This window comes from Perna viridis, chromosome 4 (genome assembly GCF_037379345.1).
Source record: "Perna viridis isolate PV_CMFRI_1.1 ecotype Kerala chromosome 4, ASM3737934v1, whole genome shotgun sequence".
NCBI lineage: Eukaryota > Metazoa > Mollusca > Bivalvia > Mytilida > Mytilidae > Perna > Perna viridis.
Genome location: NC_142448.1, coordinates 18407009 through 18432906, shown reverse-complemented (window position 1 = coordinate 18432906; position 25898 = coordinate 18407009). Strand labels below are relative to the sequence as shown.

At 32.9% G+C, this 25898-nt stretch overlaps 2 protein-coding genes across 3 annotated transcripts; one reads left to right on the top strand and one right to left on the bottom strand.

Annotated features, from left to right (window-relative positions):
* The first annotated feature begins 355 nt into the window (after positions 1 to 355).
* LOC148619159 (uncharacterized) lies at positions 356 to 7677 on the top strand. 2 transcript variants are annotated; one of them, XM_088578774.1, is made up of 5 exons: positions 356 to 696; positions 4347 to 4421; positions 5581 to 5728; positions 6190 to 6322; positions 6818 to 6959. In XM_088578774.1, exons 1-4 carry the CDS (start codon positions 492 to 494, stop codon positions 6284 to 6286), a joined length of 525 nt encoding a protein of 174 aa, XP_088434900.1. In that variant the 5' UTR covers positions 356 to 491; the 3' UTR covers positions 6287 to 6322; positions 6818 to 6959. The 2 variants fall into 2 exon arrangements, with proteins under 2 accessions (XP_088434900.1, XP_088434899.1); XM_088578773.1 differs by having other exon boundaries at positions 368 to 696; positions 6190 to 6260; positions 6818 to 7677.
* Positions 7658 to 25390, bottom strand: LOC148619158 (sodium-dependent multivitamin transporter-like). The gene is made up of 15 exons (XM_088578772.1): positions 24815 to 25390; positions 24053 to 24118; positions 23643 to 23694; positions 20547 to 20614; positions 19958 to 20112; positions 19322 to 19462; positions 18730 to 18859; positions 18482 to 18570; positions 17741 to 17856; positions 10942 to 11009; positions 10441 to 10527; positions 9956 to 10176; positions 9529 to 9629; positions 8645 to 8763; positions 7658 to 8357 (listed from the first exon to the last, which is right to left on the bottom strand). Exons 1-15 carry the CDS (start codon positions 25193 to 25195, stop codon positions 8211 to 8213), a joined length of 1941 nt encoding a protein of 646 aa, XP_088434898.1. The 5' UTR covers positions 25196 to 25390; the 3' UTR covers positions 7658 to 8210.
* Positions 25391 to 25898: the final 508 nt, after the last annotated feature.

The window sequence follows — 25898 nt, the reverse complement described above, 5'->3', positions numbered from 1 at the left end:
GACGTTGTATGTATATATTATATAGCTATTTTCTTTATAGTAGATATAAAAATATCAAGATTATTTTTGGAGCCATCCGTGCATGAAGTACCTGTGTCTAACATTTTAGTGACAGTTTGATTTTCGAATACATTTCAATTGTATGGAAATCAATTTATACACGAACTGCACGTAAGTAAAAGAATGTGAGGTCATTCAACTTATTTAAACTCTTTTGGTTGTCTCCCTTTACAATGACAAGCAAATACAGGGCGTTTCATCACTGCTATAAATAAACAAGCACTATATTATAAAAAATTAATTTTGTGATCAACAATTTATTAAAAACAATAAAACATTATTTCTGAGAAATTAATCGATATGAAATGTCTTCATTACATTTTTGACGAGTTATGATCTTTAATGTGTTTCTGATGAAATAACAGAGTACCTTCTTCTCTATTGTTGTGAATGTGGTGAATGGCTGTGGAGTAAGAGTGTGTGAATGAACGATGTCTAGTGGAACGATTTATGGGTTATTGAGTCTCATTAATGTATCAAACATCACTTTTAAGTATCAGTGTTGTGATACTTTCTGTACATTCCCTGGGGAGACGTGTGATCAGAGAAGGCAACCCTTTTGTATTTGTCAACCATGTTCCTGCAATGGTTCCGGTAGACATGATGGAGCTGAATGTGAAGCCGCCTGCAATATAGGTAAGCCATGTGGTATAAATGTTATTTCATTATCGACATAAACACATCATTTCATAATCAAAATCGACGAAGGGTTTTTAGATTGACTCCCCCTTTTTTATCTACTAGTACTTCAGTGAATTTTATTGAATTTAAGTTGCAGGACCATTTTTTTAAAGCTTTATGACATATCTGACACTTGTTACATTTTTACATTTGGTGAAAAGTAATGAATCTTTTTATAACCGAGAGTGGCTTGAAGTTAAAAATATGATGCCGACTTAATTCATAATATTCTATTTCATTGAATATTGGGTTTAACAAAAATGATTCCAATTAATGAATAAAAAAAACTATAAAAAAAAAAAAAAACATTCTCATATGTGTATTCTGAATAACTGTTTTCGTTTTGGTTAAACATTGATTTTCTAAATTCTAAATGAGTGTTGTGAGGTAACTAGCAATTGTTGCAGAAACATCAGCGGAAAATCACGATTCAAATGTGTAACACTGAAAGTATTGAATCAATGTTATTCAGACTTTGCATAAACTGTTCATATATATTTTAAAGTTGTGCAGCTCTTATTATGGAGAAATCTAACATTTTTTCCATACATTAAAGCATATTGAACTTTGCTTTTCTATGGCAAGCCAGAGTGGACAATGGAACTCATTCCGAGTCAGTCCTTCAGTTGAAGGCACCATTCTTCTTTCCCGGTATAATGGAACTCATATTTAAAACTCATTTATTTATACTAATGAATTAATGAATAATATGTATTAGCCATTCATTTATTAATATTTTTAAATTAATTATTAATTGATATTTGCAATTTATCAACTTGACCAATATTAATAAATGAATTATAAATATATATTTTTTTAAATGAATTATTAATGAATAAAAAATATCTCTTGATATTTATAAATATTGATAATTCATTTATAAAAATATCAAGACATATTGTTTATATGTTAGTATAATTCAATTTTAAATATTTGAAATATTTAAAATGCATTATTTAATATTCATTATTCATTTATGAATGTTTACAATTCAATTATCTATATTTGTAATGATGAATTAAATTATAAATATTAACAATTCATTTATCAATAGTTATAAATGAATTATAAGTATTAATAAATGAATAATAAATACCAATAGATTAATTAAATATCTTGTGTAGTCTGTAACTCAAAAGTATTAAATTAAGCTTTATTCTGTATTCATACATATTAAAATATGCAACTCATATTATATATTGTGTAGAAATTTGAAAAATGCATTCCTTATGGCAAGCCAAATTGAACAAAAATATATTTTGTAATATTAGAAAATGAATTTTTAATATTACAAAATCATTTTTTTTTAATATTAGAAAAGATTTTTTAATATTAGAAATTCATTTTGTATTATCAAAAATTCATTTTGTAATTGTATTATCAAAAATTCATTTTCTAATATTGCAAATTCCTGATTTAGTAATTTTATAAAATATCACACATTTTGTGGTATTACAAATTGAATTTGTAATATTAGAAAACGAATTTGTAATATTAAAAAATCACCTTTTAATATTGCAAAATCAGTGACATTTTTAATATTACAAAATGATTTTCTTATACTAAAAATCGTAATTGAATAGGACAAATCCATTTTCTAATAATAGAAAATAAATTTCTAATATTAAAAAATAGTTTTTTTTAATATTATAAATTCAATTGAATTGTTAATATTTAAAAAAAATATATGATTTTTTAATATTGAAAAATGATTTTTTTAATATTAAAAAAGTGTTTTGTGATATTAGAAATCTAATTTGTAATATTATAAATTGAATTTGTAATATTATAAATTGAATTTGTAATATTAAAAAATCATTCTTTAATATTAGAAAACACTTATTTTCTAATATTACAAATCCTGATTTAGTAATGTAATAAAATATCACACATTTTGTAATATTACAAATTGAATTTGTAATATTAGAAAATAAATTTGTAATATTAGAAAATGAATTCGTAATATTAGAAAACGAATTTATAATATTAAAAAATCACTTTGCAATATTGCAAAATCAGTGACATTTTTAATATTACCAAATGATTTTCTAATATTAAAAAATCGTAATTTAATAGGACAAATCCTTTTTTTCTAATATTAGAAAATAAATTTCTATTATTAAAAAAATAGTTTTTTTTAATATTAGAAAATTAATTGACTTTTTAATATTAAAAAATGATTTTTTTTTAATATTAAAAAAGTGTTTTGTGATATAAGAAATCTAATTTGTAATATTAGAAAATGGATTTGTAATATTAAAAAATCATTTTTTAATATTAGGAAATACTCACCTTTGTCCACTTTGGCTTGCCATAATTCCTTCAATTTTAGCTTGATTAACTTAGCTCTTTTCTTTGTGTAATGGTTTCCTCATTCATTCATTCATGTCTTTATTTTCTCTTAAAGAGATACAGTGGCAATTCCTTAAAGAATTGAGTACAAACTAAAGATGCAATGTAATCCGAAAGTCAACATAAAAAAAATCATTAAAGAGTACACAGGTTAAGTGATGCATATTTATACATAATAGATGCATGTATACCAACATATATATATAAGTGTAATTAGGCGGTTTTTTTTTGCATTAGCGTTTGCCACGGAACTCATGAGTAAATTACACTTTCCGAGGCATTGCACAACATGTACGTGACATAGTCTCATGAAATTGTATGTATCGACTTCGATTGATGTCAGTGGTTTTCCTAAAAGTACTTCAAATAGCTGGACTTCATCGAGCTCGGTAAATAGAAAAAGAGGAAAGTTTTCGGTTATTAAATCCCAAAACTGGTTTTGTAGTACTAAAGTTGATTCTTATTTACAACATGCATGAACCTCTACGTCAGAAAAAATTTGGTTGCAGAGTTTACACGAATCTGGTGTGCTGTTCGGGAGTTAGTAAGGAGTTTAGTCTCAAAGTAATAGTTTTTTAAGGTCATGGTGTGTCTTCGCTAGTTTCCAAAACGGAGCTACTTCTATCTGATTATTGAGTTAAATCTCTGTAAGTCGTTGTCTGAGCTGGTACGTCTTTTCCATTCATTTTCTTGATAACTGTTAATTGATTTATTAATGATGGATTTCCATTCACGTTTTGATGGGAAAAGACCGGTCAGTAAGAATTCTTTGAGATATCCATAAAATTCGTATGTTAATAATATTTCAAAAACGTCGGGTATACAACCAAGGTTGCTACGTTTTGTATCGTCAGTATTGTACTACCTAATGGTATCAACATGTTGTCGGTCGTCATCGTCCGTTAACTTTTGTTTATTTACGATATTCATTACTTCTGTAAAACTTTTCCGATATTTTTTGAAATATTAATACATCGTTCCTAGATCTTGCTTAGTGTTGATGCCTATATTTAAGATATTTATGTACTTACAAATATAAATACTATATGTATGACGATAATGCATATCAAGACATGTTATGGGTCTTGTTTTATGCTTTCTGGGGTTGTGATCGAGGGATATCCTTTAGTAAGCTTTGCTTACAGTTTGCTAGTTTTGTTCTACTTTGTGTTACTTTTACTTAGTCCTTTTCTTCTGTGACCATTCCTGGTTTTTTTTCGGGTTTCTGTTTTACATTTTAATTCATATTTCAGAAAAATTTCGGAATATTGTCATTAGAGAGTCTAAAGATGATGATGCAGATAAACTCAGTGATGAGAGAGTTGAAGGTAGTAAAATGTACCAGTGTTTATTTTATCTTATTGTTATGTATATATATAACGTCTTAGAATGTGACGACTCTATTCGCTACACTGCTCCATCGGGATCAAATTGATACAGGGAAGATAATGTACGTGTAGAAGGTTCGATGGACTTTGTGCAGGCGGTGTTGCCATAGATGTCACAGCGGTACTAGTGCGAGTCCCGCGGAGGGAACGACCAAGAATTTGCTTTGCAAATTTGACAGTTCTAACATTGTTGGGAATTTTTCAGACCCTTCTACACGTACATTATCTTCCCGGTATCAATTTGGTCCGATGGAGCACTGTAACGAATAATGTCATCAAATTCTGATATGTGTAATATTGATCCTCTATCCTACCAGTTTGGATTCTGAGTTTTAAGGAATCTAGCGCTGCAACTGATGGTCCCCTGTACTAATGTAGATGAACACCCTATACCCATTAACCAATATTGATGAATACCCCTTTCATTTAATTAATGTCAATGACAATCCATATACCTATAATCACTACTGATGAAGACCCCTTTACCATATAATTACTATTGATGAAGACCTTTATACTTATAATCACTGTAGATGGAGCCCTCTATACCTGTAATCACTTTTGATGAAAACCCCTATTAAACCTTTAATTGATTGACGGAGGACCCCTTACCTAAAATCACTATTGATGGAGACCCCCCTGACCTAAAATCACTATTGATGGAGACCCCCTTACCTAAATCATTATTGATGGAGACCCCTTACCTAAAATCACTATTGATGGAGATCCCCTGACCTAAAATCACTATTGATGGAGACCCCCTTACCTAAATCATTATTGATGGAGACCCCTTACCTAAAATCACTATTGATGAAGAACCCCTTACCTATAATCACTATTGATGGAGACCCCCTTACCTAAAATCACCACTGATGGAGATCCCCTTACCTAAAATCACTATTGATGAAGACCCCCTTACCTAAAATCACTATTGATGAAGACCCCCTTACCTAAAGTCACTGTTGATGAAGACCCCCTTACCTATAATCGCTATTGATGAAGACCCCCTTACCTAAAATCACTATTGATGAAGACCACGTGTACCCATAATCAATGCATATATTGATGAAGACACCATATTCTTTCTCTGTGTGTGCAGATTGTGGCCTTATTACCAAGCTGGGGATAACTAGTTTCTGTGGTAACGTCATTGGTATCATCAGCCTGATTGTGTATATTGTTCTGTATAACTGCAGAAAAAATGGCAAAAAACAGACACCTCTGAAACCATCGGACGAAATGGATATGTACGTAGATTAGATCTGGACTTCAAATCCTTCTTCCATTTTTTTTCATTTTCTCTATGTCATTATTATTGTATTTCTCGCCGTACTTTGACGAATTCCTGGAGGCATGATGGGTATGAATAAACTCTAAGTGTCGGTAAACGACCCAAATCTTGCTTCTGGATGCTGTATTTGTATACTTTTAAAAACTGTCAAATCGTACTACACATTTATATGAATAAAATGCCTTTCAAATCGTTCTTTATTGTCCGTTTGTCAATATCTAGTAAGCCTAATAAACACTTTCAAGGAACACATTAAGAGTGAGTTTGTCAGTAGAAGGCATTCTTCTTTCCCGGTATAATGGAACTCATGCCGAGTCAGTCTGACAGTAGAAGGCATTCTTCTTTCCAGGTATAATGGAACTCATTCCAAGTCAGTCTATTAGTAGAACGGGTATAATGTTCTTAAATCTATTTTAGGTCTCTGCGACGTAGCGACAGTGGTATCAACTACGAGAGTGGAGAGGAAACAGAATCAGGGATAACACTCAGTAAGTCTAACAAATATGTAGTGTAGTAGGATACAGTGTCAATAGAACAGGGATAACACTCAGTAAGTCTAACAAATATGTAGTGTAGTAGGATACAGTGTCAATAGAACAGGGATAACACTCAGGAAGTCTAACAAATATGTAGTGTAGTAGGATACAATGTCAATAGAACAGGGATAACACTCAGGAAGTCTAACAGATATGTAGTGTAGTAGGTTCATTGTCAATAGAGACTAGCTCACGAATTTATCTTCATCAAGTAAAAGAGAAAATTATCAGTGGATCCAGTCGGTGTAATTATGAAATGTCTGAAGTGGTAATTTAACAACATAAACGTTTATCAATAAATAGTCACTACTAGCTAATGTTTCGGCTCTGTAAAAATAATTTACAATAGATCATGGATCTAAGCAGGCGTGTGTATGTTATGGGTATATTTGAAGCAGTTTATGAATACTCAGTTTCAAGAACTAACCTTGCTTCCTAAGGTGTTAGTCAAGAAAGCAGTATTATATGTAATTTCACCTATATATTTTGTTATTCATTTGTTTTTACAGAGGAATTTAACGAAAGGAGAATTTTAACAAATGCGGCTAATGATGATGACCGCCCTTGTCAGGTATTGATATCTGGACGTCGGCATGGCACTGAACCTATAGAACAGATATCAGAACTGACTACCAACACAAAAGAAATAGACTAGAAAATGGTGCCATTACATTGTCTCCATTAACATACATTTGTTAGTTGCTTATATATGTTGCTTTTTAGATTAGACAAGTATTTTGAGGTCTTTACTGACTTATGCTACCTTTTTGTACCTATTTTGATATTTGTTACTTTGTTTTAAATTCATGTGAGAACAACTATATATTGATTAGTAGTTGTTTATGTGTTTAAGGTTACTTACATGTATATAAAAGGTGAGCATTTCAATTAGTGTCATGATTTTTCTGTAATAAGATTTCAGTAAGCGACCGGTGAAGTTTATTGAAAGTATTATTACACCTGAACAATAATGATTAGAGTTTGAATGATAATTTAAGTGAATTAGATTGAGAAAAGTTTTCACAAAGATCTCAAATATTTTTTCAGGTGATCAAATATTTTGTTTTAATAGGTGACCATAATTAAACATTGATTTATTACTTGTTCATAGAATGATTTGAAGTTTGGGTTTTCTGTGATAAGTTACAGGGCTCAAGGCTAACTGGCCCATTCCTTTTTAGATGTGGTATTTAGATGTTTGTAGAATAATTGTACTGTTCAAATCATTTTAATAGTTCATTATTAATTCATTTTGTTAAGTTTTCATAAATTTACAGTGTAGTAGGTCTGTGAATATTTTTACAAGAAAAATAACTGTCAATAACATTTGTAAATAAATAAAATAAAGCTGCTTTTTAGATCAAATTTATTATTTTTGTTATATATATTATCACTTCCCAGAGTGTAAACTGTACATTTTAATCAAAATGTATGCATGTACGCTTCTTTCTTCCATAAGACTATGAATGGTGAACTTTTCAGGATGACCCATTTGATAAAACAGAAAAAACCCTGCCGTTTTGTACATGATTTTTTTTCACTAAATCATATTGTTTCATTTCTCCGAGAACAGATGAAAACTGTACTGCCAACAACCTTGGTGTATTTCTTTTACAACCGTGGTATTATCAACATTTTGATAATCATTTTAAATACATTTCACTTTCCTCTTTAACCACACAGTTTGTCATTAGTACACCCTTCAGTTGGCGTCCTTTTGCATGCAGCAAACTAACGTCGTTAGTACATATATACAGGTATTTACAGTATGAAAAATCAGTTTAATATATTTGTACAGGTAAATTGAATTATTTGCGGTCTTAGTCTTTTATAGACTAGAACTGGCATAACTCGGTCTCCATAGTATTTACATGTAGATCTTTGTCCCACTGCTTGAAATATTCATACATTCTCAGCGTCACCATTTACCGCCTTACGACTTTCTATGAGGATTTCACCTTCCAAATTCTCATTTAAAACAATATCTTTTGGAACACTACTGTTTTCTTTTAAAGCAATTTCAGACTCTGAAGGCTTAGTTGTATGTTTCTATAAGAAAAAATAAGGTCGACATTAGTACAATGTTTATTATCTGAGTAGAGCCGAAAAAAGAACTGCAAATATTTTACATATGTGTAATAAGTACTGAACTAACTAGGAGCTAATTATTCGAATCAAGTCATATCTCTAATATCTGAAGAGGGCTAGCATACCAGAGTTATACTACAAAGTGTGCCAATATTATGTTCCTCTTAACAAACAAATAAATAATTTATTTCTTTTCTATTTGTCATATATTTGTTGAATGCGTAGGCATGAAGTTACCAGCTACTTACGTTTTCATGGTTTACTCCAAATCTCAGTGGCTTGAGTATTTTTTCTGGGAAACATGGACAAATAATGTCGAATAATGGACATATAAGTCTGCCGTCTATCATCTTGGGATCATTTTTGCCTATGAAATATATGAATTAACAGTAATCGTTGAAGATTAAAACTGTTCTATATGATTATATGAAAAGAAAAGTGCAAATGAGTAAAGATATATATTTGACGTTCGAAATCGAACTACTAGACGACGGCATACATGGTGTAAGTCCTTGTGATAAACGCAACTTTACCATTCATTCAGCTGTTCACTCAAATCTCTGGAAAACAACTGAAAGTAAATATTGAACTTCCAATGTCTTCTTAACCTTTTTATGAGCAACTCGGCGGATGCTTACCCAACCGGTGCACGTGGTTCATGCTCCCAGCTTTTAGTGAAGTCCGAGTTGCTTTGTATGTATTACTTTTGTTATTTATGTTCTTCGTTGTGTGTGTCGGTTTTCCATGTCTGGTCTTTGTCCCTAGATTACATTCTTTTGATTTCCACTAGAATCTTGGTTCCCTTGATTACTTTTCTAGAGTATTACCATGTCTTCTTGAAGAAAACTAATATCATTTGAATTGATTGGGTGAACACAATAAGTGTAACACGGTACTACTTCTTCCACGGACTGAACCACAGACCTTCAAACTCGAAACGAGTGGCTATCATTATGACACCGGAACTGTTAGACCATAGAATTTTAAACATTACCACTGGATAACGGTCAGAAGGTACCGAATAACAATTTTATAACGAAATACACATGTGAAATTATTATATGTACCAACTTAATAAATATTGTTTTACAGTACTGAACCTTTCGTCTGATAAAACTTGGTTATGTTTTACCTGTAATAAGTGTTACTGTCATTCCAACAAAAATAACGATCAACATGGCCGTGAAGCTGTACCACACATATGACAATGTATATAGTTCATCTACTGGGTTACTGAAAAAAAAAAACAGCCATCCTCGTAATAAAATAATAGCTCATGAAGTATACTCTGGTTAAGTGAAATTATTTCAAGCCATTTCTATGGTGTACGAAACAAGAAAATATACAATTTTTGCACTGATATACCGCTCTGTACTTTTTGGTTCAACTTAAATGGCATACAACAAAAACATATATTATGGCGTACATATGTACTAAGTTTATTGACGACATGACCTACAGTCAAGGCATACCTGGTCAAATAGACGTATTGACCTAAAACATACAAATGCCCAGAAGTTTTTTTATGTTTGGGCAAAATCACAGTGTTTATTACTCACTGATCTACTGCCGATGGTGTGGTGGTCGTTGTATTATATAAAGATGCTGTTGTACTGTATGTATAATTACTCATTGTCTGTGTGAGGTTGGTGAATGTTGTGGTATTAGGACAACCATCCAATGAGATCGGTGCTCTCCCTAAGTCTGGTTTAGTTACATAAGCTCCTATACCTATCCAGAACATCATAACTAAACTTGTACCTAGACCTGAATAGGCTCCCTGTATAAAAAATATGTCAGAGCTTTAAACACAATCATCGTCAGTTTATCGGTCGTCATATAATCTGAATGATCAATAACGATGTTCTAAATACTTCATACCACCTGAATGCTCAGTAAAACATAAAGTTATTTGGTCAAAACATTAGAAATCCTCTCTACTACAACAATGTAGAATAGTACATCTAGATGTACTTCATGTAATTTAGTTTAACGCTTTAAAACGTGCAATGTAAATGTAAAAAAAAACCAATAATTTACTCACCCATTTATTGGCCCACGGGAAAATCATACCGAGTGTAAATAAACCTAGCATTGGGGCACCTAACATTCCAAATAATGCTAAAGCTGCCTGAAATTATATTGCATGATTTATAGGATCTTTTAAACATATTGTAGCAATGATAATAACTAGCATTATGTCGTATAATATAGAAACAACTTTGTATCTGTTAAGGTATATTATCTACATTGTCATGGAAACATGGGTTTCAGCGAAAATATCACTTTATGTTTCATGTCATCCGTATATTTTGTATTATTGTATTTATTTATTTATTGTTGTATTATAGTTTTCGTACGCTCTACACTCTTGTAAAGTCGGCAAGGCTGTGATTGCTTTTGAATACCCACATAATTTGAATGCATGTATTTTTTTCAGTCCAAGGTTGCTTTGTTAGTGAAAATGATTCTGTTATCTAGGCATTGTAGAGATTGATGTGTAGAAACCAAATAATATTATCTTAAAGTTGATATATTAAAATACCTGAAGGATTCCTCCCATGTGTGAAGCAACATACGTCAGACATAAGCAAATTATACCAAATATTAATGCTGAAAGAATGACAAAAATCTGCATTATCATAATATATATAGGTGCAGAAACTCGTATGTAGACGTTACAGAAAAGTATGATGTTTAGTGTTTTAAAAGATCACTGGTGGTAAGGAAAAGTTACGGTTAGCCGATGAAGGGAGACAAACTGGTAGATGGATGTCCAAGCCCTTTCGGTGCCGAATTCAAATTTTGAACGTTGCTGACATTGCCACAAAGCCTCAACAAAACGACGTAATCAGCGCCAAATACTTTGACGACGTCATGAATATATGGCAAATAATAGCGATTTCAGCCTTTTTGTAAATTGCTGTTGAGCAACTTCTATCCGATCGGTATCAATGATGTTTTGGAAAGCGTTCCTTATTGGTCTGCGATTGATATTGAGATTCATAACGTTGTGCTAGCTTACTGTCTTTCAACAGAGATATTCTGCTATAATGATTTAACATTTCTGGAAACGTTTCCTTATAAAGACGTTTCTTATTTGACAATATGTACTTAATGATACAAAACAAATATAAATCATTTATCTCATTTTCAATCTGAATCGTAGTTATCATGCTGCCACTTATAAATCAGTCTTTGACAGGGTCGGATTCATAGGGACGGACCTGTCATACCCACCCACTACTCTAAAATTTGGACACACTATTTTGTTCTGGCATGAATCATGATTTTTCCCTAATACACTCCATAAAAAATATCTTGCTCCGCTTCGCTCGGCCTTAAATTCTATTGCATCCCCTAATCCTGAAATCCTGGATCCGCCTGTTTGGGGACTGTAAAAAAACACACACAAAAAAAACCAAAACAAATCCCCTAATCGGTGATTAACACCAAAAACCTGAACATGTTCCAATGAAATCAAAGCTTTTTTTTAAGTGGACAGTTACTATAAGATCGAGAATTAATGGTGAACAGATAACAAGGTATCAGTAGAGCGGAGATGGGCACACTCTCACTGGGTTAGGTCACGCCCCTACCTTGACTTACACCAGAAACACACAGCTATAAAATTTTAAGAGGTCAGCCTCAAATAGTTGAATAAAACCTGAAGTAGCATGTTATCTATAAGTCTATAAGTCCAGTGTTTACAAGTTTACCCGTTAAAACAGGGATCACTCTATGTTGAAAATGATACGGGGCTACAGTCTCTCTTGGTTTAAATTACACTTACATTTGGAAAAAAGAAGATCACATGACCCTTCAAATTGCATATTAAATGGAATGTACACTTAATCTATCAAGGGAGTTTCTTGCCATTACATATTTTAGTTTAATAGTTCGCAGACTTGATTTTCTCCGTTTTCATTACAAAATATAGAAGAAAAGTATGTTAATTGAAGAAAAGAACAAAATGACAACACAAAAGAATGCAAAAAAGAACAAAAGTAGAAAAATAAGAGTAACTTGCGACTTTTATTAGTAAAAGTAAAATAAAACTAATAACAAATTTACCCAACTAAAAGTCACAAATCGGCAAGGAAGATATATAGTAAATAAACTATCAAGGATAAACCAGAAAATTGAAATTAGCAACAATGTTCCTTACATAGTACAGATATTTTTAAGTGAATAGGTTGTTAAACCAAGTCGTATGGCTAGCCAAACCTCTAATAGGTACATGATGGAACTACATATATAATTTTGTAATAAAAATAAATAGCCAACTTGACAATTTTATAATCGTTCAAATTACACTGAATACCTATATTGGCTAGTTCAATACGGGGTTTTAGTACAATTGCTTGTACAATATATGTTTTTGTGTTCTTGTACAAGAATTTGTATATATTAAACTAAAAGGCAACAAGCATTGTACCATTTTTTTTAGCGCAAAGGGGGCTAGGATGTTAAAAGGGAATTTAAAGCTTATTCCTAATTTTTGAATAAAGTTTTACTTAGCCAAATAAAGAAAACATATGATTATTCATCAATATTTCCCAGTACTCAAGTAGAATGCCAAATAGAAATACTGCTTCTGCTAAAATATTTCTCATGTCTTCAATTAACAAATCACCATCCCCCCCCCAAAAAAAAGGGGGTCTACGCCTCAGAAAAGAATAGATCTTATATCAATTTCAGTTTGCTTCTGCAGACGTTATAATATTGCTGTTTGTATTCTTTGACTTGAAAAACAAAATTCTTCAAACTCGATCTTAAGTATCACTCGAAATTTTCAACTAATTTCTTAACAATGCTTCATTTTCGGGTAAGTATTAATGTCATACCATAATATCCCAATGCCAATTAATTCTTTAGAACTTTAAATCTGACATGATTTGAGCATATCAACCAAAAAACATGGCAAATGAATACCTACAAGTTTGAAATGGTCTCGGGAGAAACAATCGAACAAATTTGCATTTGATAATCTGGATGGCATACTATGCAACAGAACATAAACATATTAAATATGAAAACTGAGTAAAGTAAGTAAACGAAATATTTGCAGAGCTAGCTTTGTTTTGATTGCATTGGACTGTTTGATTACTTATATTTTTCTATCATTACTTTGCATGTACATTTATTATCGTTTTTGTCACCTCGAAATGCTTAAATTTGGTGAAATCGAGTGAAATATGAAGTATACTGATTTTTTTAACAAACGAAGAATTAAACCAACTAGAACTAAATAACATATTATGTTTTCCAATTGAAACTTTTTTCCTTGAATCAAAATTATTTGCCTGTATTAAATCACAGATTTCACACATTTACTGTAAATGGATTATTTTCGCTATTTCCTAGTTTTACGGATTTTGTCAAGTGAACATATTTGCGGGTATCATTTTTCGCGGTGTCGTAAAATGAGCAGGGTTATACAGATTTAAAATTTAGTTCCGTTGGTACTACTTTTGCGCTTTTCTGTCCATGGCGGACAAATTAATACGTTTACAGTGTTTACGGTAAAAGCAACATATCATCAGATAAACTCTGCACAGGGGTTGTACCATATATAATGATGGTAGGAATAAAACTTTTGAAATGCGTTTCGTAAGTATTTGCTATATCAGTGCACTGTACAAGTACTATAAGCTGAGTAGGATTTCAAAATGTTTTTTGTTGTTGTTTTTTTTTTTTTTTTTTTTTTTTTTGGGGGGGGGGGGTTGGGGTTTTTTTTTTCGCGATGCTTAGTGTTCAGTATCTTCTATAAACATATATAAAGGTACGTACGGACCTTATCTATAACAAATTCCAAGAAACAAAATATTTTATTGTGCATATTTTGGGTTTCGTTTATGAATGGATATTGGAATGACTTCAGATCCATGCTTTTCCACTTTCTACGTCTGGCATCCAGGGGCGTAGCTAGGCCTGTTTTAGTTGTACGCAAAATAACGGCGAGGGGTCTTGAGGGGGGGGGTCGCTCAAGGCCCCCAGTGAGTCCGGCAAGGCAAAGCCCTGAGGGAAACTCCTGAATTTTAACGATTTTGGAGCCAGTTTTTCAGAGCCTATAACAAACAAAAACGTTCATTTAAGTTCCAAAAAAAACATGGAAGCTTCAAATATATAATCTGCATCTTCTGATTAAATTTATGCAGAAACTGAATAAGGATCCCACTGATAGGAGCCAAGGAAGGCCATTTATGGACGAAAGTCACATTATTTATAACAGTTCCTTTATTTAAGATGAAATTTCGGAATATTATGAATATCATACGTTACCTAGCTGGAAAATTGTATCTATCAACGTTTTCCCATTTCACAGTTAACACAATGTATTTGTCGTCATCGCTCATTGAAGTCACTGAACGAGATTCAGGCTTCAATATATCTGGATAAGGTGGCGAAAAACTTTCTGAAGATTCAGTTATTGATTTTGATGAAGAAGCCATTTTGAACTTCTAGTTCGTGCAAAACAAACTTTCAGAGAGTAAAGCGTAAACGTATGTATACTGAAAAGTACAAAATTTCCGGAATTGATGGTTTTGATATCGCGAATTACTTTATGGTGTATACTGGAGTATCATTATGTATTAAAAAGGATTTGTCATTGCATAAAACCTTTATTTCATCTTTAAAATGTGTGTTTTTATTTTTATTACTTTTTCCAAAAGTAAGAAACTGCGTATTTGCGTATAGGCAGCTATGCCTCTGACATCCGATTTCCATAAATCTTCTCAAACCTTTCTACCTATACATGTATTATTCTGTAATTCGCGCATTGATATGTAATACCTGCGCGTAGTTCATCGGAAATTAAAAACCCGAATATTTTCGAGAAAAAAAAATTAACTCGTAACAATAAAAGTTTTCCTGTGAAATTATACGAAAGCCAGTCTAAATGGTGTCAATGTGTCGTACATAAATACCTCTCATGAAGCGACGGTCGCGAAAAGATCACTCATGGCCGCGAATTACATCGCCATGAGCTATACATGCACTTTACCCTCGCATCATTATATCCAACATATTTAACCATCAGAAGGTGTACAGTAACGTACAGTTTCATGAATAATATTAGATTATTTAATATTGTTTTCAACGAGGGGGAGTTTCTCATGCTGATCTCGTCGAGCTGCTTTGCCGAGATGAGCATTAGAAACTTCCGCGAGTTGAAAAAAATTAATACTCTGTTTACCGCTGCTTTGCTGAATTGTAAGATAATAGTTTTCTTTTATTTCAGTTTTCTTGACCTAAATATGTAAGTTTTATAAGCACTGCAAAATTTCCTTTCGAGACTATTTTTCAGGGACGTGCTACGTGACGTCACGTATGTTGTGCAGATGTGATACACATTTTTTAAGGAGTAATCAAGGGAACCAAGGTAATAGCGGTAATCAAAAGAATGCAATCAAGGGACAAAGACCAGACATGGAAAACAGACATACACAACAAAGAACATAAAGTAACTAAAATCATACATACAAAGTAACAAAAGCAAATGAGCAACTCGGACTCCACTAAAAACTGGGAGCATGGACCATGTGCACCGGTAGGGTAAGCGTCCTCTGCTTTTCTAAAAACACCCGCCGAGTTGCTCATAAAAAGTCAAGTCCGGGGTAGACAAACGAGGAAAGGAAAACTATGAACCGTTGAATAAATCAGTTTTCATGGTGCAGATGGATACACCATAACGATCCACGAGTTCATGATGACGACCATAAAATTTCTGTAGTGATGACTTCAATCTTGTAGCAACATACCCCTGTTCCAGAAGCCTATTTGTTAGAGTTCAAGCGCGATACAAAAAGTCTGCGTAGTTTCGGCAAGCTCTGGCATAACGTATGAGTTGTGATATGAACACTCCATATGCTGGTGCTGAAGGGATGTTGCCACAGATGAAAGGAAAGTTGACAATTCTGAATGAAAAGTCAACACGTTTGTCGTAAAGTTTGGTCAATAGTTTTCCTTTACCATCGATTTTTGAGTGTAGGTCAAGATATGAGGCTGACCTTGCAGTGTCTGTAGTATCCTTTATCTCAAGTTCTTTGGAGTAGATGCGATGTATCAAATCCCCGAAAGTAGGATTATTTAAAGATAATACATCATCTATATAGCGGAAACTGAGATCGGTTAACTATGACGATCGCCTTTAAAATTTGTTAAATAATTTTGGGATTTATTGATTCTAATCGAGTAAGTTACTGTATTTAATCATTTTCCATTGTAGACTAGAAAATATTGCCACAAATTAGCCATTATTTTATACGCAGTAAACAAACAGATTGTTATTTGGGTCGCCAAATATTCCTACGCTGTTGCTTGTATGTCACGCGAAGACATAGAAACTAGCGATAATTTTCATTCTCATTTGACTGGCGTGAGATTGAAAATTATCGTATAGCAAGATCAAAGGGATTTTAAACATTTTATTTTAATTTGAATATAAGTTGGTTTATCTTAACTTTACCTGGAGATTCCAAACAACAAAAGGAAGGTCGTTATTGGTTTTGTGGACAATGGCCCAAACCGTCTTGTTCTATCAGACGTCCTATGGATGTCTAGGATATCGTTCCACAGTATTCGATAGAACATTTCGTCATACTTTGATTGATTTTGAGGGTTGAGACACAAATGATGTCTGGACAATAACTGTTGCACAGTAACTATTTCTCTTTTAAATTGTACTACCTGGTGTCATACCACAAAAGGAATTCTGGGATTAATTTTTGGGGGTGTGACTTCAGGGGATTAAGAATTAGGGACCACAAACAAACCAGAAATAAGCATTTTTATGATCTCTGGATAATAACTTGGGTAAAATGAAATGGATCTCCTTGAAATTATACCCGAAAGTGCCATACTCTGAAACGAAGGCTGGAATTAATTGTGCCATGAATGATTTAGGAATTTGGGAAAATTTTGATTCTGGTCATATTTATCCTGTGTTGATTTTTTATGTGACGTCTTATTTCACTTATCTTCAGCTTCTATGTGCAATATTTTTTATTCGGTACCCTACATTGTGTATGTAGATCGTTTTGCGTTTAGGCCATGTCTTTGGATTTTGAAGTATTTAAAACATTCCACTGCTGATGATTTGGTATTTTTTGCCAAGATATGTATAATCGCAATAAAATATGAAAGTTATATCATGTTTAAATTGCTTGTCGATACTTACCCCAACTATTCAGGGTCCGACCTCTGCAGTCGTATCAAGCTGTGCCCTGCGAAGCATTTTATTTTCAATGGAAAAGTGTACTATTTTTTTTTGGTGTAAATACAGCCATATAACTGCAAACATATATCCAGTAAAAATCATTTATAAAATCGACAGTTACCTAATAATTTGGTTAACATAGCAGCTCTTTTCTCTGGTATATTTGGTGCCCAGTAGGGTTTTATTATGTCCTGTAACATTACGGCTGACATCGAGTTTAACCCTGAAGACAATGTGCTGAAATGACAATGAATCATATTGGCAAGAGTTATAGAACTTTACTTACCGAACATATTTTCATAACCAAAGAAGTAGATACTTTAAAATAATTCAATTTCAGAAGTAACACGCTTTCTGATTGGATAAAAAATTTTGTCCATCATCTAATAGACCAATTTCTGTTATGTGACTATGACGCCATCAACCTAATTTAATAATTTCGACGAATTTGATAATAAAATTAAATTATAAGGAATGACTGCTATATATTTTTTTTCGGTCTATTTGAAACAGTCTCGATGCCCGTGCTGCACAATTGAACAGGTTATTTAGTGTGCACCTCGTGACTGAGGTTATTTCTTCATAGACCTAAAAAATATAACGATCATTCTTTAAGTAAGGTACATATATTATACATAAGCATATCTTATCACTGCTAGTCATGTTGACCGTTTTAACCGGATCAAGGTCTCTTGCCCTAAATATTTGGCAAATATGAGACTACTAGTATAACTTTACGGATATGCGACTACTTAATTGAAGATTGGAGACAATTATCGTAAATTTTGATTAAAGCAATCGACGTAAAAAATTCCGTCCAGATCAGCAAATAAAACTGTTCAAGAAGAATAAAATTTTTTACCTTAGACTGCCACTAAATATAGATGCCACAAAAAGGCCTGGAACACCAGGGACATGTCCCAGTATATCCATCACAAACAGTGGATACAGCTGAAATACAGAGTGACGTGTATTTCTAAGACAAGTTAAAACATAAATACATTCACATGCTTGTTTTAGAAATGTCGACATGTTTTGAACTTCTCTCCTTTTGACAAATAATTATATATAACAAGTGCAATTTAATGGAAGGTACTTCCTCCAACTAACCTGGTCTGAAGCCATAATTAATCCAAAGGTCACGGGGTCACAGGTTCTATAGAAAGCATAGAGTACAATCCCAACAAGACAGCACAAGTAAAGGATAATGCACAGTCCTGGAAAATTCAGCCATAAAGCTCTGTAAAGAATATGACAAATTTCTGAATCAAATCAATTTTATACAAACATGACATAAAAATACAAAAGTACTGGCATTTCGCTTTTCGCTCTTATCATTTAAAACAATAAAAGGACGACCGTTTAATTTTGAGGGTGGGAGCATAGGAGAATTTCGGAAATAAATATTTTGATTAAGACCTTTTTTTTATCTTGAAGATAGGAAGAAAAAAGTATTTTGATCCTTTCAAATCACTCTGATCCGAACATTATGCTTTTACGTATATAGGGAAATAAATAATTTGATTCGATGCATGTGAAAAATAAATATTTCAACCGGTTTCAATCCGAAGAAAATTTCCAAACCCTCCCTTCAATCTCAAATGGTCATCCCCTAAACCATTTTCATCTTTTAATTTGTTTAAGTTGTTTTTTTTAAATTTAACTTGAAACCGGTATTGTATCATCAGTAATATAGGCTTACATCTGTGCATCTTTCAAGGTTCTACACGTGAGAGCTCTCTGTACTTGTGCTTGATTGGTTCCATACACTGATACCCACAGGAAAGCCCCACCAATAGTTAATGACCAGAAACTGTGACGAACTGACGGATCCACACGGAAACTAAAACACAACAATAATCATCATATATTATGGTAATCGTTTGACAAGTTATTTTTATTTATCTCTTGAGATTTTGGTCGTTGAGCAAAAAGTTGACCAAATAGTTCATGTCGTCGATTGCATATACACGTACCCCGTTTCCAAATTCCACACAATATTGGAATAGAATCGTTTGAGTCAAAATCGTAACAAGTGAAATAAACTGATGACAAATGCTTCATTGTTAAGCACTCGGGGTCTAAAAAAATACTAGATTACAATATAGGCTAATGTAAAAACGAGTTACGGCTAAGCAAGGCGAGTCCCTTTCTACGGAATTTAGGACCACTCCTGGACACCCGGTCAATGACTGACCCATCCCATTTTAGCTATTGGCCAATTAAGCTAAAAGTCCAGGGAGATTCTTCTGTATTCATGCTTCCAATGCTTTATTGTCGTTCTTTTAAATAAGTTTATTTAACTGAAAATGTCACACACTACAATGACGTAACTTACTCATCGAACGAAACTCTTTCGTTATCCTTGGCTATTTCCCAAGCTTTAGCAAAACCTCCAACTTCAATAGATCCCTGGATAAGAGTTGCCAAGACACCAGTTATCATCATGATGACCTGGAAAGTATCGGTCCACAACACTGCTTTCATGCCACCCTGTCATGATAAAATATACAACGCTTATTTAAGATGGTTTAAATTTGCATATTAAGGAAGAAAAAACTTGAGGGGAAGGTTCGACATAAAAAAATATGTATTAACCGAATGTTGTTTTCTGGTTTTACATCCCATGATTTACTATTGAATACTTGAACAATCTAGATTCGTCTGAATTCCTGTACACCAGAATTCGAATCCAGTCGTTCAAAGATTGATGAAAACGTGTACAATGTTTCCCATTTTCTGTTGATGGACTAATTTGTAACTGTTCATACGAATAAGCTATGTTTAAGACGACTTAATAACTTATAACTTTAAGACGACGAATACTATGGTCATTCTATGTAATATAATAATAGAATTCAAAATAAGTGGCAGTTAACTTGCATTTCATTTCGTTGTAAAAGTGCGCATTGAAAATGATTTCTTACCAGAGCGGTGTATATTATACAGACTATTCCAACTGACACCACTGCTCCCCATAACGATAGACCAGTTACTGAAAAATGAAAAAAAAAAATATATGATAATAGTCATTATAGTCCATCGACTGGGAGGGTCCACTGTGCACCCCCCCCCCACTCATCAACTTCAAGGTGATTTTTAGGTACCTTTATACCTTCCATTACCAAATCAAGTTGTCGCCATATAATATTCTCGGATTTTTTTTCAGTATAAGCCTATACCTGTACCCCGCTGGGTCAAAAAGCCAAAATTTTTGTGACTCAACTGTTTGAGTGTCTAAGCCTTCCTGGGATAGTATGTGTAAACAAACTAAACAAATTTAGGTATTATCATATAGCCCAATGCCTCAGCTTTACAATGACACCAAGGAAGCTGCGGTAACACTTAGGGTTTTGAGGTAAGATGAAAAAATGCACCCTACCCTGCTGAAAAATCCCTTAAATTGACATTTTTCGATGTCAAAATCCCTAGAGTATTAATGCTTCAATGAAAAATGGCGTATTTGGAGCTTTTCTGTTTAGAATTATCACAATTTATACTTCTGGGGTTCTTTTGGTGATTTTTGCCGATTTTCGTAGTCCGAATTTATCAAAAAATGCGAAAAATGGGATTTTCGATTTTTCGGTCAAATGTCACATAAATTCGACTTTACAAGTTATTACTCAACTAAAACCTCTCAAATTTGGTATCATTCGATAGATAATTTAATTTTCTAGATAAATGAACCACTAAAAACTAATTTTCAAGAAAGGATTTTCAAAAAATGTTAAAAATATTACCCCTATCCCTAGAAAACTGATCTCAGTATCAAACAGAATTCTCATTCACAGCATACTGACATTGTAGAACTCAATTAACGTATCTGATCAATTAGGCGCTTAGACTTTCCTTTTGGGGTGACAATTACTATAAAATCGGAAAAAGAGGATTTTTCAGAATTTCAGAATTTTCTTCTATATCACCCGATATTGTCTTTTTTTCAGATTACCGTAGTTTAAACAAGCTTTTGTGTGAAACAGTACATTAACATAGTGTCTGTCTTAGCTTGAAAATGAGCCCTAGTAATAAATATTTGAACTTTTCGAAGTCAAGTTAGGTGAAAAATTGCCACCCCTACCCATGACAAAAATGCCTCAACATGAACTAAAATGTTATTTTTTGATACATAAACGTGTACAGTATATTTATGTTGGGTACTGTTGTTTTAATTATCGATGTATCCAACATATCTTGTCATTTCCTGCGCGTATTTTTTAGTGTCAATGTCACAATAATGAGTTTTTCATAAAAAAGGGTATTTTCGGACATTCATTTTTCCTTCCATTTCACCTATAATTGGCATTTGTTTTTCAAATAGTGTACTTCAAATAAGCTTTTGTTTATTCAAATACAATTATACAATGTCTTAGCTTTGTAATGAGCCCGTGTAATAAATATTTGAACTTTTCCAAGTCCAATAAGGAGAAAAATTGCCACCCCCACCCATGAAAAGAATACCTAAACATGAACCCAAATGTTAATTTTTAGCTCATAATCGATGTGAAAAACAAGCTGGATTCTAGTGTTTTAATGATCGATGTTTTCAACATATCTACTCATTCAGGCGAGTTATTTTTAGTTTCAATGTAACAATAATGAGTTTTTTCATAAAATGGGAAATTTTGGGATTTTCATTTAAGGGCACCTGAAAATCATATTTTGGTTAATGAGTGGGGGTGCACGGGGGTTATCTCAGCCCACGTACTATTATATTAACAGTTTAAATCCAACTTTATCACTTGTTTATTACTTCTTCCTGGAAAATAAACTGCATGGCCATACTCCGTCAAAAAGGTAAAAATAAAAAATCAAGTAACTGCTTTGTGCTTTTCTATTGTTTTCTTTTAATTGATAGACGTGTAGGCAATGAAAGATTCATTCAATTTATACAAACTTTAACCGACAGCACAATTTGGTCAAATTAACAGGGAACACTTTAAGATTCCGAATTGCTAACATAGCTATATAATCTACAACAACAAATGGCCATTCTGAGGACTCAAATATTTGTTAACAGATTTTATCTGTTTTTGCTACATTTTTATGGTTATGAGCCACAAGCCACCATTTGACAGAAAAGGGCAATTAAATAGGCGCATATGGCCATTGAAATTCTGTTAACGTATAACTTTCACTATTTTCGAGGCAAAATAAAAACACGAAATCATTTATACCTAAGAATAGTGCAATAATTATTTAAGATACCCAAGAAAAAGGGGCAATGACGTTTTGATCTGTTATCTGGGAGCTTTTGATGGTGAAGAGGGAAAACCGGGTTGCATGGAATTGGTCTATTTTTCCAGATCACATCTCATATAGGTGGTAAAATATTTGTGAATAGTATGAGATATGAATACATAATGTAGTTCAAGATTGATCTTCACGAGATAACAAATAAAAATAATAACTTACTCAAAACTTCTTAAAAGTAGCAAGTATATGAATTAGTATAAAAAAAAACACTTATCTCATGTCCGTACAAGTATTTACGGCCGTCCCTCCTCCAGAGAAGAAAGTTTGCTCCTTTCTTCTACCTATGTTCAGTTTTTTGTACCCCTCCCCCCCCATTTTGTCCTTTCGTTTAACAATGATGACCTTGATCCAAAGAAAACAGTGTGTAAATGTGTTTTAATTGCCATAATGTTGGTGTAAATGTGAAGTCGAGAAACATGAAGGTGACACAGTGAATAAAGCTTGCACATGGAGTTTCGGCTATCGAATACGTGCGTGGATACTTAACTAAGGTTAACGTCAAATTTGTTTACATTAATATAGTTTTTCACAGATATGTAACAGACACCCAGGAAGTAAACACACGTCTTGTCTTTGATTACAGAAAAATACATTGTCATCACACAAAATAAATAAATAAATAAATAAAAAATAAAATTAATACTTCAAATTTCTTAACGGTTACTTTGTCCAGTGAACTTTTAACTTAACACATTTTTAGTGCAACAGTAGAGTGTTTCATCATGTTGTTTTAATCATTGTAAGCGAGTAAAAAGTGTTATTTTACCCACCTGCATTGAGTGCCAGTGATGGTCCATACAGTACAATTGACATGTAAATCATCTGGAAGGATAAAAAAAAAACTTTAAGATTATCAGCTCATAAACAATGCTATACATGCTTTGTATTTTAGTGTATACGTGTGTTAACATCATTTAAAACATCTCCACATCTAATTCATCTTAAAGTTTGATACCAAAGACATGTTGCTTTGGTTTGTTTTGTTGGGGATAATATACTATGGTAACTGATAATTGTAGTAATTGTCGAAATCTAAAACCCATGCGTGTCCTTGATTGGAAATTTAGATATCCTTTTTTTTTTTTTTTTTTTTATTGAATAAGATTTTTATTTGACTCAACATTGTGTTGAAGTAAATTATAACAGAAACTAATATTTAAAAAAGCCACGACGGAGTTACCATTTGAAGTGAGAATATACACATTCCCGCTGTTCTGACTCCCTTGCTGAACCGTAGCTCAAGGTACTGAAAAGATAAAGGTCAAATTACTTAGCAACTCAGAAGCAAAATAAACAAATTTATCATAACTCGTTGATGGGTAAAACAAATTTCTCTTGGGAATTTGATTCGGAACATAACTTGGTCGGATTGTTTAACGTGACGCGCTTTTTTTTTTAGAAGAAATTAAAAAATATATTTCCAGCTGCTCTCCGCTAGAGAAATAAGCAATTAAATCGTCAGTGAATTTGTACCTCATTAACAGCTTCAGGAGTGTGAGATAAATAGGAAGTTATTTTGAGAATTTCTACAAGGTTAAGCTTTTTGTTTTGAAACATGGTTGGCTCATGTAAACGGCGTGATGAATTCTCTAACTCATCGGGATCATTTTCTTTAAAAACAGGAATTATGTATTATGATATTATCCATCGGTCCCAGGCACTTCTTTGGGGTCTTGTTTTCTTGCTTCAATACATTCACAGTTTTACCCTTGGTTAGTGTAACCGTACAAGACCCTGCTACATTATGTGTAACTGTAGATGTATATAACCTGTCTATGAACGATGTACTTAAGGAGTAACGCAAGACATAAACGCATTTGTGAAACACTGGTAATATTTTGAACTTTGTTATTATTTACATGTAGTCTTGTAAATAATAATAAACAAAACATGCAGTGATGTAATATTCAAAATCTCCCTGACTTAACCTAAATCTGCTTACCTCGTATGCACTAGTAATGCCTAAATTGTAGAATATAGGCATGTAGATATGTGCTGCCATAAACATTGTGAAAAAATACGATGCTCCTATGTACCAATACATTGTGGTAAAGTTATACATTTCAGCAGGGGTACCCAATAACGTTATAGCTGACATAAAGCTTGCCAGCAACGACATGGCTACAGGCAAGAAATGCATCTTTCCACCTGCAAGAAGAATCTCTTTAGTACTGTGCTTTTTCCTTCCTCGAAAGCCGAAAAACAGTCCAATAAACAACGAAATTGCAAGAGTTCCAATAAAAAACACATAATCCAACACATGAAAGGTGTTCCTTTCTCCCTTTAGGAAGCTAAAGGAACGGTCCTCCATGTTTGATTTCATGCAGCTAGACGCTAAACTTGAAGTTAAAACGACAACACTAATTCTACTTCCCTCCAAAATTTATCAAAACACTAAGTACTTCACATTTCTAGATAAGCTCGCCTCAATGTTTTGGTAAGCATCTGAACTTAAGAGATAAGAAATCTAACACTTTAACTAGATAATAAAGAGATAGCTAACAAACGCATTTAACTGACACGAAAATGATATTAGTTTGAAATATTGTAGCATGTCATGAAAGAGATTGATGATTACCAACACACGCATGTAAAATAAATTTGACCTCCGAGGCGTACATCACTTATATTGTGGTCAATTTCTAGAGCAAATGGATATGTCGACTGTCCATGTAACGTCATTCGACCACATGCTATTAGCCCGTCCGTCTTCAAAATATCAAAAGTATCGTCTGATTTTATTAAGCCTTTTTTTAATTAATGAGCAATTGGCATAATCAATACACGGAACAGTTGGAGCTCAATCAAAAAGATTACTTGAGGTGCATCATTAGTCATTTATCTAATGAGGAATATCAGCGTATTTTCTCACATAATGCTTCGCAGAGAAAAGCCCGATACGACCCTGGCGAATTGGTACACAGCTATGATTCAGATTTTCAGGTTTGGCTTATTCTTTCATGGATACTAGAGTCACCTTCCATATTAGTACAAGACTTACTTTGGTGGATCCTCGTAAGAACATT

Coding starts and splice junctions, on each gene's coding strand:
- LOC148619158 (XM_088578772.1), bottom strand. CDS start 25,195: ATGAAATCAAACATGGAGGACCGTTCCTTTAGCTTCCTAAAGGGAGAA. Junction 19,463..19,957: donor GAAAGAGTTTCGTTCGATGA/GTAAGTTACGTC, acceptor GTTGTGTTTTAG/TTTCCGTGTGGATCCGTCAG. Junction 10,177..10,440: donor TCCCGTGGGCCAATAAATGG/GTGAGTAAATTA, acceptor TTTTTTATACAG/GGAGCCTATTCAGGTCTAGG.
- LOC148619159 (XM_088578773.1), top strand. CDS start 492: ATGTCTAGTGGAACGATTTATGGGTTATTGAGTCTCATTAATGTATCA. Junction 4,422..5,580: donor CAGTGATGAGAGAGTTGAAG/GTAGTAAAATGT, acceptor CTGTGTGTGCAG/ATTGTGGCCTTATTACCAAG. Junction 6,261..6,817: donor AGAATCAGGGATAACACTCA/GTAAGTCTAACA, acceptor TTGTTTTTACAG/AGGAATTTAACGAAAGGAGA.